The sequence below is a fragment of the Eschrichtius robustus genome, chromosome 17 (genome assembly GCF_028021215.1).
Source record: "Eschrichtius robustus isolate mEscRob2 chromosome 17, mEscRob2.pri, whole genome shotgun sequence".
Taxonomy (NCBI): domain Eukaryota; kingdom Metazoa; phylum Chordata; class Mammalia; order Artiodactyla; family Eschrichtiidae; genus Eschrichtius; species Eschrichtius robustus.
This window is the reverse complement of record NC_090840.1, coordinates 58,693,746-58,707,785: the sequence shown is the minus strand read 5'-3', so window position 1 is coordinate 58,707,785 and position 14,040 is coordinate 58,693,746. Positions and strand designations below refer to the sequence as shown.

The 14,040-nt window shown below is 37.9% G+C and overlaps 1 protein-coding gene across 1 annotated transcript in view; it reads right to left on the bottom strand.

Moving 5' to 3' along the window:
• Positions 1-11,179: 11,179 nt before the first annotated feature.
• The window catches only part of EBAG9 (estrogen receptor binding site associated antigen 9), a 32,356-nt gene continuing 29,495 nt past the window's right edge, over positions 11,180-14,040 (bottom strand). The window contains 1 exon segment of the mRNA XM_068525509.1: positions 11,180-11,867. Coding sequence (XP_068381610.1) covers positions 11,747-11,867 — 121 coding nt within the window. The 3' untranslated portion in view covers positions 11,180-11,746.

Sequence of the window (14,040 nt, the reverse complement as noted above, 5' to 3'; positions counted from 1 at the left end):
TGTAACCACACACTTCAGCATGAAGAAAATAAAGATTAGTGTTTCCATTTAAATAAACGTTCTATCCTCCTATAAAATAATTATCTCTGTGATTTTACTTTTACGTATGATAAGACAGACTAAATGGATAGCAGATCCTTCTGTCTTTAACAGTAGGGATCTGTAAAAATGGAATTAAATGATAAAGAGGGAAAAATAATTATTAAAGAAAGGTGAGGACCTCCTACTCTGTCTTTTAAAAAGCATTGTGTCTGAAGACAAGTAGCTTTGATTGTTTGTTTGCTCTGAAATTATCCATACACTTGTTAGTCCACATATTTATTCAGTAAGGATATATTGAGCATTTTCACGAAAGTTGGGCTGATTTTGTTTTAAAGCATGCTAGGGGTTCAGAGAGGGAGAAAATGCTGCACCGTATGTCTCCTCCCCTTGGAATAATAGGGTGAGAGTGGGTGGCTGGGAAGGGTCACACCAATCTTGTGATATGGGTATTACTCTACTTTACAGATAAGGGAGCTGAGCCTTAAAGAGGTAGATTGCTCAGGATCTCATCTTTCATCTCTAGAAGCCAAGATTTCAAGGGTCTGCAAAACAAATGACTTTTCCACTTTACACACAAATGGAAGAGACTGGGGAATATTCTAAGTTTTCACCCAGAAACTCTTCTTCCACCGCACTTATCACCTTTAAACGTACTGTATTGTCACTTAACTATGTCTTGCTTATTGCCCATCACCCCCACTAAAATGCTAGGTCTCTGAGGGCAGAGATCTGTGTTCTGTTTCGTTCACAGAAAAATGTCAAGAACTTAGAACAGCAGGTGGCATTTTGTAGGGGTTCTAAAAATAGCTGTTGAATGAATTCATCCAACAAATACTTATTGGGTGCTCACACCTTAGGCACTTCGCTAGGCCTGTCATCAATAGCCAAGGAGACAGACAAGGCTTCTGCCTTCAGGGAACTTACATTCTGTCTGTGAAAGACACAGAACATGCCAACAAATGAACAAATTAATTCTGGAGAGTGGTAAATCCTTCCAAGGGAATAAGGTGCTTTGACCAAGACTGATGGGGACAAAGGCAAGGAACACCTGTCTGAAGAAGTAACATTAGTGCTAATGGATGATAAAGAGCCAGCTGTGGGAAGATATGGGAGGTAAAATTTTGCAGAAAGAACAGAGGCAAAGGCCCTGAGGCAGAAAAGGGCTTGACATGTTAGAGGGGCATCAAGGAGACCAGTGTAGAAGCCAAGATTTCAAGGGTCTGCAATGAGGGCTAGAGCCGAATGAGGGGTAAGGGGGTGGTTGGAGAAGTGGAAGAGAAGGTAGTTCATATGGGACCACGTAAACCACGGTAGGGTTGGTTTGAATTTATTCCCAGCGCAATGAGAAATATTAACAGACTTTATACAGGACAATGATACAATCTGGGTTTTTTTCTTTCTTTCTTTCTTTTTTTTTTTCTTTTTTTGACTCTGTGGCTGTTATGTGCAAGATGTATTGTACGGAGGCAGGAGTGGCAACAGGAAGACCATTGTAATAGTCCAGATGAGTGACGACAATTTGGAGGTGGAAGTGGATATAGAGATGAAGTTGAATAACTAAAGATAGATCTTGAAAATAGTACTGATGCAATTTGCTGATAGATGGGATGTGGGGAGGAGATGAGGTAGGGTTTAAGGAAGAGAGAAATTTAGGATCACTCAGGTTTTGACTTGAGCATCTGGGTCAATAGTGGTGTCATTTACTGAGAATGGAAAAGTTCAAGAGAAACTAGTTTGGGACAATAAATTTGACAAGTCCGTTAAATATGTGGAAATGTCAAGTGAGTAATTGAATGTATGAATGTGAAAATCACAGGAGTCATCAGGGCTAGGGTTATAAAATAGGGGTTCTTCAGCATTTACATACTGTTTAAAACCATGGGACGGATGAAATCATCCAGGGAGAGTGTAAAGAGGAAAAGAAGGCCAGGGACTGAGTCCAAGGGCACTTCTACATCTAGATAGAGGTAGAAGATGTAGAACCAACAAAACAGCCTGAGAGAGGCAGCCCAAATGCAGGAGGAAAACTAGGTAACTGCAATATTCTGAAAACCAAAAGCAGAGAATGGTCAATTGTGTTGAAATCCTATTAGGAAGTTAAGTAACATGAGAACAGATAGATGTCCACTGGCTTTGACAACAAAGTCTTAGTGACTGTCAAGATCATTTTATTTGCAAAAATGGGGATGGAAGCCAGATTGGAGTGGGTTAGAGAATGAATGGAAGAGAGAAAGCAGAAATCAATGTGTGCAGCTAATTTTTTTTGAAGTTTTACCGTGAATGGGGAGTAGGGCAGTGGGTAGTAGTTACAAGGGAATATGCGTTGCAAGGATCTGCTTTATTTTTCAATATTGAGAGGAGATAATGTTTGTAGGCTTTTATGATTGAGCCAATGAAGAGAAAGAAACTGATGATCTAGGAGAGAAAGAATTAATTGAAGGAGGGAAGTCCTTGAGAAGACAAGAAGGGATAGGATGGAGTTGTGGAGCGAGGTGGGCTGTCTCAGATAGGCTGTTTCTTCCGTGGGATACACACGTGCCTCAGGCACACACATGGGCTCTTACACAGCACACGCTCAGTAGCAGAGGGACTTGGCTGAAATGGAAGGGAAGCTGTTTCTGGAAGTGAATAATCAGAAGCTTCCCAAACTAATGAGCCATGCTGACATAGGTCCCTTCCTGTAGTCTAGCCCAGACCAACACCTAGATACTGCTATCTTCCTTACAATCCCTCCTTGTGTTTATTTTTCATCATTGCTAAATTAAGCATTTTTAAGAAAAATTACAAGCGTGTTTTTGGTATCCGTTTGTTGCTACAGAAACGAATAGAACCACATAAACTCAGAACTGTTCTTCATCAGTTCAAGATGGATGGCAAGATGGGCTCTGGTGAAGAAGAATTCTCCATGAACTGCAAATGATTATGTTGATTATCACACTGGAGGCAGCTGATCCCAAACAGCAACTTGCTTTGTTGTCTTAATGACCTGTAGCTTTTCTTTTATGCAAACCAGAAGACTCAAAGAAAGTTAACTCATTTGAAACAGTGGACACAGTGTAACTTGTTATACACATGGAAACAAATCTGTGCAAAGGTAAAACAGGAGACCCTGGCAGTGGTTATTCTGTTTTTCTTTTTCTCCCTGCCTCCTTCCCCCACCTTTTCCTCCTCCTCCTTCCCCAGGGTTTCAATATGTATAGTGTCTGTGGAAAATTACTGCTTTTATTCAGAACAAAGTCTGTCACAAATGAATCCCTCAGAGTAAATAAAAGATGGATCATAGCTTGCATTTCGGAAGCCCAAGGCGTTGGCTGGTTTTGTGGACAGGATGATCTGATCCCATAGAAAGAACTGCCTCAAAGTTGCTTTCCGTAATTTGGGTGCCTGTGATGTACAAACAGGCAGGAAAATGGAAAAAGAAGAACAATTCTACTCTATTGAACAAACTGCTGTCCCATCAAAGCAAATGTTGAACATTTCCTACAGTTATGTGTGCAAACATTCCAATTTACAAGAAAAGATTTTTCCCAAAGGGATAGGCTGACCTTTCCAAGTTGAGCTGTTCAGAGAGGGGAAAAAATGCAATACACTCAGATGCCAAGTGTTTCTGACATTTGTGGCAGGAGAAAAAGGAAGTCTGTGATTTGCATTTGTCATAGGCCCTGCCTAAGTAGTGGTTGGGTCCAATATGTTTTTCTCTTGAGGATTTTTCATTTTAAAAGTTTGGGGGTAGTTTCTGACTTCCATTTTGGCTCAGTGAGCACTTTTACAAAATTCACTTATTCCCAGTCTTACCAGGCAAAATGTGTACAATGAAGCAGTAACCTAGGCAATTAAAAATAGCAGTTTACACATATCAAATCTTGAAAGAATGTCAACAAATTCCCAACGGTCCTGGGGAAAAAAAACAATTGGAAAGTCCAAATAGAATATAAACAACATGTTTATATCAGGTAATTATTTTCAAACCACTGGAAGACATTCTCTGCTGTGACTACTGATTCTCCCTCAATCACGATGACTGTGGTAACTAATGGTTGTAACAATGATTCCAAAGAATTTTAAAATTAAAAAAGGTTTAAATGCTACTCAAAAGTTTGTGTTAAAAGACTGGAATATTTCAGCAGCATTTAAGTTTTGTAAAAGGTGTGTCTCTCTCAAAAATAAATTTTCAACATAAAAAAACCCAATACATAAAACACATAAAAGTGCAGTGTTTGGAACAGGGCACCAGGCCTGGAGACCTCCCATTTGCCTCCCTCTCATCTCCTGCAGTGGTTCCAGTGTCACCTCTGCGAACAGTTTAAAAACCAGTTCACTATATACCAGGTTATTTGAAAACCGCCAGTTCATGTAAGATCTCCTGGGTGGTAACTCTCAGTTCATTGGAAGAGTAAGTACCCTGGATAATGCTGAAGGACTCGATCTTCTACTGTCCTAAACAAATTAATGCTTAATAGAGATGTTTTCTAACCTTTTCTCACAAAACTGTTTGCCACTGCTCTGTTGATTTGAGTGGGAAGAGAGTCTCTCACTCCATCTCCAGAGGCAATGGAAGCATCTGGGATTATGGATGTGAAATGATGATGTAAAGCCCACAGTCCAGGCTTTCTAGTGAATGCTGTTAAAGGCAGGCATCAGAGCTCTCCTCCTCGTGGCTCTAGAGTTCCTCCCCATGGTAATCTTATCTGGCCCACCTTCAGAGATATTTTCACCCTTGTTCCTTGAAAGTATCATTTCTGATCAAAGCTATTTGAATAACTGAAAAATTAAATTTTTGCTAGACTATAGCTTTAATGGACTGGAATATGAAAACTATTAACAACTGCAATATTTCTCTAATTTGATGGTGCAGTAAGATCCTTCCTCTCCTTCCTTGCAATCAAATAGCTCACAGTGTTTGAAATGGTTTGCCAGCCTCACTTTCTTCAGTAAACAATAGGTGCTGGCATTTTAAACTGACCTTTAATTCTTCTGAACCAGCACATTATTTCTGGCTTGTATGGAGAAAATGAAAAACTTGAAAGCAGTCTTAATAATTTTCACACTGAAAGCAGTACATGGAAAAAAGTTTTAAAGATGATCACCCATGTACCACCCTACTCCACAAGGGCTCCTTCGAATCAAGACAGATAGGCAATTAAGAGGTCTGGATGCACTGCAGAGCTTCAAAAAGGAATCAAAATCACTTGTGTGCTTTAAACTTAAATAGGACACACTTCATATCTCTATTCTTATGCACAGCTTACTTTATTGAACACTACAATAAAATACCGAGTAAAAAAATTTTTTTTAATTTATTTCAAGGGCCAGTATATCTAATGATGATGTCACTTTTCTCCATAAAATAGGTAACCACTCATTTTACCCAGGAATAGTCAACAGGTTTGGAAACTGCATTGCTGTATAAATTAAGAATTCAAATTAAGGTCTGAATATTTTAACAAATGAAACCAATTACCAGAAGACATTAATATCTTATAATGAGCCAAAATTGACCCAAGAATAAGAAACCATAGCAATTTCTCTCAACATACCACCAACTCAGACTATGTCCTTTGAATTTCCCGTTCATGGGGATGATTTTTTTTTGTGCCAATCACTCTCTGAACCAGATCCTGAAGACACGTGTTAGGAAGATACCTGGACAAGGTCAGGGACACAATTTGTAGCAGGAAGGTCTCTGGGTGCAGTACTGGTCTGCACATGTATGAAACCTGTGACCTTGGCCTCATTTGAAATGTGACCCAATCAAGTGAGCTAATTGGCCTATGCAAATGTGTGAATATAAACCACACTTCATTTTGCCTTGATTATAACATCTGACCCAAGTGACCTGGGAATACATAATTATATGGCATTGACATTCAACCACAGTTGTTATTTAAATGAAAATAAAAGCCAAGCTAATTTCTTTCATGTTTATTAAATACATTCTTAGAAACACAAACGGGTATTATCTACTATCATTTGTGACATCACTGAGCTGTTTAAGAACCAGAGAGGAATTACTAAAAGCTCACTCTTTGGCAGCTCATAGTTTCATCAAGTGAAGAGAGGCCTTGGAAACCATAGTCCACTTAGAATGCTGATTAAACACTAATGTAACTGCTCTCAAAGCTTGCTATTTTCCTTTCCATTAAGCTGGCACACAATTGTCTTTCTAAGCTTTGGTTTCCTTACACGTCAAGTGGGGATAATGTTCACCTCAATGGATTATGAGGAGTCACTGATAGTTAAAATTCTCAGATGGTGCCGAGCCACAGAGTAAATATTGATTCTCTTTCTTATTAAACTTGCAGTTCAACTTACAGGTGTGTAAAAATTAATTTTGTAGGATCAGTCAACTTCTCCCACTCTCCTCAGGGAAGGGGCTGCAACATCAGTGTGTGGTGAGATGTGGGAGGTGTGCACAGGATCCCAGGAGAAAGTGTGTGCAGGGACTCATAAGGAAGTGCGTGCAGCGGCTCACAACTACCGTTGTTGAGCGCTTGTATATGTGCCAGGCACTATACTGAACCCTCAGTCCTGGTTAACCCTTAAAACCACCACCACCATTAAAAAGATTTGCAATCACAGGTGACTTGTTTAATACTGCCCCACCTCTGCAGCAGCTGGAGAACTCTGAGAAGCTCTCAAAATTGATGTGATCAGAGCAGTATACAGGCAAAGTCCCTGCAAAAATAGCCATGGAAGTTCCCTGAAGGGAAAGGCTGAGATTGTCTTGGGTGGCCAAAGACTTTTGGTGAGTTTCGCTGTAACACTCCTGATTGCGGATTAGCGGTTGCAACAGCAGATATGCAAGGGTAGAAATCTGTCGTATGGGGTGGAGGACGAGGGGGCTTCTAGAATAGTGTCTCTTTCCAGCTTAGGAGATTGAGGCTTCTGGTGAAAAAGCATATTACTACTCTCAAAACTTACTCTGGTTACTGAGCAGTCCAACGGCCATGACTGAGGGACACTGAAAATAAAAGACAGAAAGCAAAGTAGGGACTTCCCTGGTGGCACAGTGGTTAAGAGTCTGCCTGCCAGTGCAGGGGACACGGGTTCGAGCCCTGGTCCGGGAAGATCCCACATGCCGCAGAGCAACTAAGCCCGTGCGCCACAACTACTGAGCCGGGGCTCTAGGGCCCATGCGCCTAGAGCCCCTGCTCTGCAACAAGAGAAGCCACGGCAATGAGAAGACTGCGCACAGCAACAAAGACCCAACGCAGCCAAAAATAAAATAAATGAATACATAAATTTAAGAAAAAAAAAAAAAAAAAAGAAAGCAAAGTAAAAGAGGGACTTCCCTGGAGGTCCAGTGGATAAGACTCCATGCTCCCAGTGCAGGGGGCCTGGGTTCGATCCCTGGTCGCGGAACTAGATCTCGCATGCATGCTGCAACTGAAGAAGTCCATATGCCGCAACTAAGAAGTCCACATGCCGAAACTAAAGATCCCACAGGCTGCAAGGAAGATTCCACATGCCGCAACTAAGACCTGGAGCAGCCAAAATAAAAAATAAATAAATAGCAATTTTTTAAAAAAGAAAGCAAAGTGAAAGAAAGTTACTAGCTGTTGATGTAACCTTGAAACAGCCTTGGTTGTATTAAAGAAAATGGAAGTAAATTACACAAAGAAAAAAAAAAGCTGTCTTTGATACTAGGAGAGAGCAACTTAAATTTTAAAAATCTGTACAATGGGGAAAACAAGTTATTAGCTACTAAAATAAGCTCTTAATGGATCCACCATCTTCTTCAGCCCTCCATTCACCTGTAAGAGAGGGGAGAAGCTCCTTGCCCTGCAACCAGCTGCAGGCCCTAGAGCACCCCAACCGCCCAATTTGACTTCAGCCAGAAGCACCCACCTTGTTAACTGCTGTATTCGCCGACACACTTATGAAAGATTTCCTTTGAACAAGGGGCTAACGAGTGTGAAAATCGTTTCAGTAGGTTACCTCAAAGCTGAACTACAAAGGACTGAAGAAAATGTAAATGTTAGCTCTATGTGGCCCAGAGCATGCCTTTAGTAAATACCTCATCCAGATGAGCGCAATAAAGCAAATATTGCAACAAACCAAGTCACAGGAATTTTTTGGTTTCCCAGTGCATAGAAAAGTTACATTTATACTATACTGTAGTCTATTAAGTGTGCAATAGCATTATGTCAAAAAAATTTACATACCTAAACTTAAAAATACTTTATTGCTAAATATGCTAACCATCATCTGAGCCAGGCATTGATTTCTCTATAAATATTTAAGTCCTAGATGGCAACTTCTTCCAATGTAAACCTGTTTCACCTACATTGGAAATCTGTTGTTTACTGCAGCCATCTTCATTAATAATCTTAGCTAGATCTTCTGGATGACATTCTGCAACTTCTACATTACCACTTGCTGCTTAACCTTGCACATTTGTTAGCGAAATGACTTCTTCTTCCTTAAACCTCATGGACAAATCTCTGCTAGCTTCAAACTTTTCTTCTACTGCTGCATCACCTCTCGGCCCTCACAGAATTGAAGAGAGTTAGGGCCTTGCTCTGGATAAGGCTTCTGGATTAAAGGAATGTTATGGGTAGTTTGATCTTCTATCCAGACCACTAAAACTTTCTCCATGTTAGCAATAAAGCTTTCTTATCTGTATGTTCCCTGGAGTAGCACTTTAAATTTCCTTCAAGAACTTTTCCTTTACATTCACAACTTGGCTAACTGTTAGGCGCAAGAGGCCTAGTTTGGGCCTATCTCAGCTTTCAACATGCGTTCCTCACGACTTAATCATTTCTAGCTTTTTGATTTAAAGTAAGAGATGTATGACACTTCCTTTCTTTTGAACACGTAGAGGCCATCGTTGGGTTTTAAATTTGCCTAGTTTCAATACTGCTGTGTCTCAGGGAATAGGGAGGTGGGAGGAGAGGGACACAGACGGGGGAAGGGCTAGTTGGTGAAGCAGGCAGAACACATACAACATTTATCGATTAAGTTCACTGTCGTATCTTATATGGGCATGGTTCACACACCAAAAACAATTACAATAGTAAATTAAAAATCACTGATCACACCAAATACAATAATGAAAAAGTTTGAAATACCGTGAAAATACCAAAATGTAATGAAGTGAGCAAAGGCTGTTGGAAAATTGGTGCTGATAAACTTGCTCAACACAGGGTTGCCACAAACCTTCAATTTGTCAAAAATACAGTATCTGCAAAGCACAATAAAGCAAAGTGTGATAAAACAAGTATACCTGTATTGACAAAGTTTAGGCTTCTTGGAACATTGGCCGTGGTTAAATTTATACTCTAGTGGTAAGCTTGTCGAGTGGTGTTGAAGATCAATCCAGATGCCAGTTTCTATAGCTACCACCTTCTTCCCAACCACCAGTCTTCATCCAGGAACAGTCACTGCCCTGGCCAGAGGCGACTACATGTTGAAACTGAGGAATTCAGATGCTGAATATTGACTCAATTAAAGATGCTACTAATAAAGAGCCAGGATTCAACTAGAGGATATCCCTAGCTAAAGCTTAATAAAAGGAGATGGCTAGAAACCATGCAATATATATATAAAAAACACAGAATAAGTTTCCCATGTTTTTCATTGTTATCTCAGTACATGAAATGCACAATTCAGACGATGGGTAGCACTTCACTCATTCTGTCTATGCCTATCCATATTTCTTTTTTACTTCTACTAATAAGCTTCTAAAACTGATAATCCTTCGCTAAAATTAAGAAAACAAAAACAGAAACCATAAATTTAGAAGCTAAAGGAGCCAGTTTGCTACTAAAGGATTTATCATATGTATTTAACTCCATGACTTCTTTTGGAACAATATACCCAATTTAATACAGGAGTTTAGTTTACATACCAACAGAGGTCAAAAAATTCAAGAATTCCTATCTATTCTTTCCATGAGAAAAACCTCTTTCTTCCTAATTAATCATACAGACTATAATTTCTATCCAGTCTTTATTTCTAAATAAACAAAAATAAAAAATCAAACCAAAAACAAAATCTCACACATGAAAATCATGACCAAAGCAGACTTCAATAACTATGGGGGAAAAACAGTAAGACTGATTGTACTAAAGGAGAAATTACCCTTTCAAACCCCCAATTTAGAGAAAGCATGTAGCATTCCTATAATAACTAAAAATAAATAAATACAAGACATAAGATAATTCATTTATTATTAAAAATTTGAGTCTAATTCTATTTAATTGGGAGTTTACTGGCAAAAACTCTCTAATAAACATAACTGAAAATATAGCTTGGGGCTATAACAGGAAGTTTTTTATCAAAGTTAAATTTCAACCGATTCCACTTTGCTGTACACCTGAAACTAACACACTGTAAATCAACTGTACTCCAATAAAAATTTTTTAAAAATAAAATTGCATTTAGTCTGGAAGCTTAGGGTAAGAACTTAGCTCACTGTATAGTTTCTGATTTTACCATGAAATATCACTTTAATTCAAATAAATTAGCAGGGTTTGGCCTGTAGAGTATTTGTGACATTTTCAAAATCCACAAAATGTTCATTTGGGCAACAGCTTTTAAGAAAGTAAAAATATTAAATTCTAAAGCCATAGAAGGTCAGGCTGGATATATTTTAATTGTGGAGACAAAATTAATGAGATTTTAAACTATCATATCTACATTTTTCCCTATGAACACAGTCTATATCTATTTCCTGAAAACTATTTTGAAGCTAGTCAACATCTGAAAATAGAAGTATTATTATTCCTATCTTGGTTTAATAAATCAATAATGTTAATGTTACCTTAGTCAACAACATAGGTAACCTGCATTATGTCAGATATATAAAACTGATACAGAAATTATCTAAAAGCTTTGAAATAGTAAAACTGAAGGCTATATGCATTTGTAAATTAATGCCTTTTGGTGGGGAGGAGCTAAGGTACTTAAAGATACCATAACATCTTAAAATCTACAACGACAGGGAAAAACTACTAATACTAGCTTCTAAAACTCACAAGTTATAATAACGTAAAACAAATTTGCCATTTAAGCTGATTTTCAATATGTTTATACATGTAATATAAATGACAAATATGTATAACATTACAACACCATCTAAAAGAAAACAATGATGTACAAAATGTTTGTAATAAATAAAATTATTGCATTTAATGTCATTTTCTTGAAAACCGAAATTATCAGATCCCTAATGAATACCAGTTCAAGTTAAAGGAAATGTGTGCCAATACCAGCTTCTGACAACAAAAATAAGAAGTTAAAGCTCTGCAAGTTTGTCTGATTTAGGTCAGGTAATCATGGAAACAAAAGAATATTTAAAATTATTTATTTTATCATTATGCACATTGAAGGAAAGCATTATAGACAGCAGAGTTCTTTCCCACCATAAAATTTACACCCATTTAATTAGCTAGAAACACTAGCTTGAAGAGGTACTGATATATTCCATTTGTAATAATTTCTCTACAGCAAACAATTGTCTTACAGTTGGAACATGTTGAAGAAAATATTGTCTCACAAGTCTTTTTTGTTCTTTGAGTCTCAATCACCAAGAGTTCAAGGGACTTTGAGAGAATCCTAGTGTCCTGTATGGCCTGATGAATGCATTAAAATCAAGCACTGTATTTGCATTCTGAAAATACTCTTAGCTCCATACAAATGTTGCTTGGGTTGTGGAGCTCACATTTCTCCCACTGGCACTATGCATCTGAAGGACATTTTGTTATGAAAGTTTCACACCAATTTTGTTTTGTTCCTTCTTCATTAGCCGCTGTGCTTCCTTTTCCATTTTCTTCCTTTGTTGTTCTGCTGCTCTCTTTTCTCTGTCTGCTATCTTCTGCTGCCTGAAAAGAAACATATTCGTATTTTTACTTTTAGAAAACACTACACAGGTAAAATGGCAAATAAATTCCAGAAAGAAAACAGCACTGCCCTTTTACTATCATCAAATTTAAGTTTAAAAAGTCTTCATTCTTCTCACTGCTTTGAAATTTCAAAGATTTTCAAGAACAGTATTTTTTTTAATCTTTAGAACATGACTTGCAAAATAAAAAAGGTATTATCTCTGTTTTAAAAATAAGTAAAATGGGGCATTCAGGTTAAGTGAAATGTCCAAAGTCATAAGATTAAGGTTAAGAACCCACATCTCCTGATCCCTCTTCTTCAGATTATTTTCACTAAAACACTACTTCCATTGGACCACACCTTCTTTTTGGTACCATTCAGAAAAGCCTGATATTTAGGATTAAATATTCTGTTATTGTAATAGTTAAAAACAGTCAGCTAAAGGATGTCAAGAACACAGATGTACAGAGCACAAAGAGAAAATGGAAACTTAAGACATGACTTCCAACTAGAAGTTAGAAATCTATTTAAAGATTTGACTAGCTCTACTAATGAAGGGGCAGAATGGTGGGTATTTACTAATTACACATTATGAAATACCTTCCCCCAGTCCCTCCCTAACTCCACTGATCTAGAATCACTAAACCCCTCTATATTTATTGATTTTTTAAAATTGAAGTATAGTTGATTTACAATGTTCTGTTAATTTCCACTATATGGTAAAGTGATTCCGTTATGTATATATACATTTTAAAATATTCTTTTCAATTATGGTTTATCACAGGATATTGACTATCGTCTGTGTAATATACAATCGGGACCTTGTCATTTATCCGTTCTATATATACTAGTTTGCATCTGCTAACCTCCAAGTCCCAATCCACCCCCACCCCCGCCCGGCAACCACAAGTCTGCTCTCTACGTCTGTGAGTCTGTTTCTGTTTCGTAGATAGGTTCATTTGTGTCATATTTTAGATTCCACATCTAAGTGCTCTATCTTATTGACTGATTTGTACGGGAAGTGGGAGTAGGAGTGTGGTGATGAAATAGGAGAAAGAAGAGCAGAAGCTGGTCCTGGGTCTGAAGGTTTAGGATATGAGAAAGTAAGTCAAGAAGCACACAAGGCTGAAGAAGGAAGCTGCAGGGCACAGCTGGGCAGCAGATAGGCAACACTGGATTATATATAGAAAAATCTAGTGTGGATTTCCCATATATGGGACAGCTCAAAGCTGGCTATAGTGAGTGAAATGTATATACACTTCTCAATCATACTTACAAATGGGAGTAAGCAGAGGTATGGATGACCAAAATTCAAGAAAGTAGAGAGACTTATTTTAGGCAACATTTTGACCGTCACCATCAATAAACTAAAATTTCAAAAGAATAGTTTTAAAAAATCTAGTTTTCACTGGCTCTGCTCACTTTCAAGCAAAACTGATATCTGCACTAAAAACATCAAAATGTCTGGGGCAAAAAAAGAAAGAGAAAAGGAATTGAAAAGGGCTGGCTAGGTTACAAACAAAAAAGATAATCGAGCTTTGACCTAGTTACTAGCTGATATATAAACATCAACAATTAATATTTCTGGTACAAGAAGCAACTTAGACATTAATGCAGACAAAATATATTTTTCCTGTCCAGATACATGTCTGGAATCACTAAGGTACCAGAATCTTTTTCCTTAATGATACTGATCATAGTACTGGTAGTATTTAAAGTGGCAATGGGAAACAGGCTAGGTTAGAGGCTATGGATTATGGATACACTTTTAAAATTCTCAGTGTTATCCTGGGGGCGGTAACAACATATGGAAGCCTCCAGGTGTTTTTGGCTCTACTTATGCAACTTGAAGCAAGAAACATGTCTATTACTGACTAATAGGCTCCCTCTCCCAAGCTGTCGTATCAAAAGCACTAAGTTTGAGTTTTTTGGTCTTGTTTTGTTCAGGGTGAAAGAAGATAGGGTGAAAAAGAAAAGGTTTTTGTTCAGTGAATGTTCAGCTACTTGTGAACTCATAAACTCTACAGTGTTGTCATTAAGATTACTGGATTCAAAATGAATAGCTCTTTCCTTTATCCTTGTGGTTGATGACACCAATCATCACTAGAATCCCCAAAATGTTCTAAAATACCCAGACTTCTGTATCTATGATTTATCCAAAAGAAATAGAGT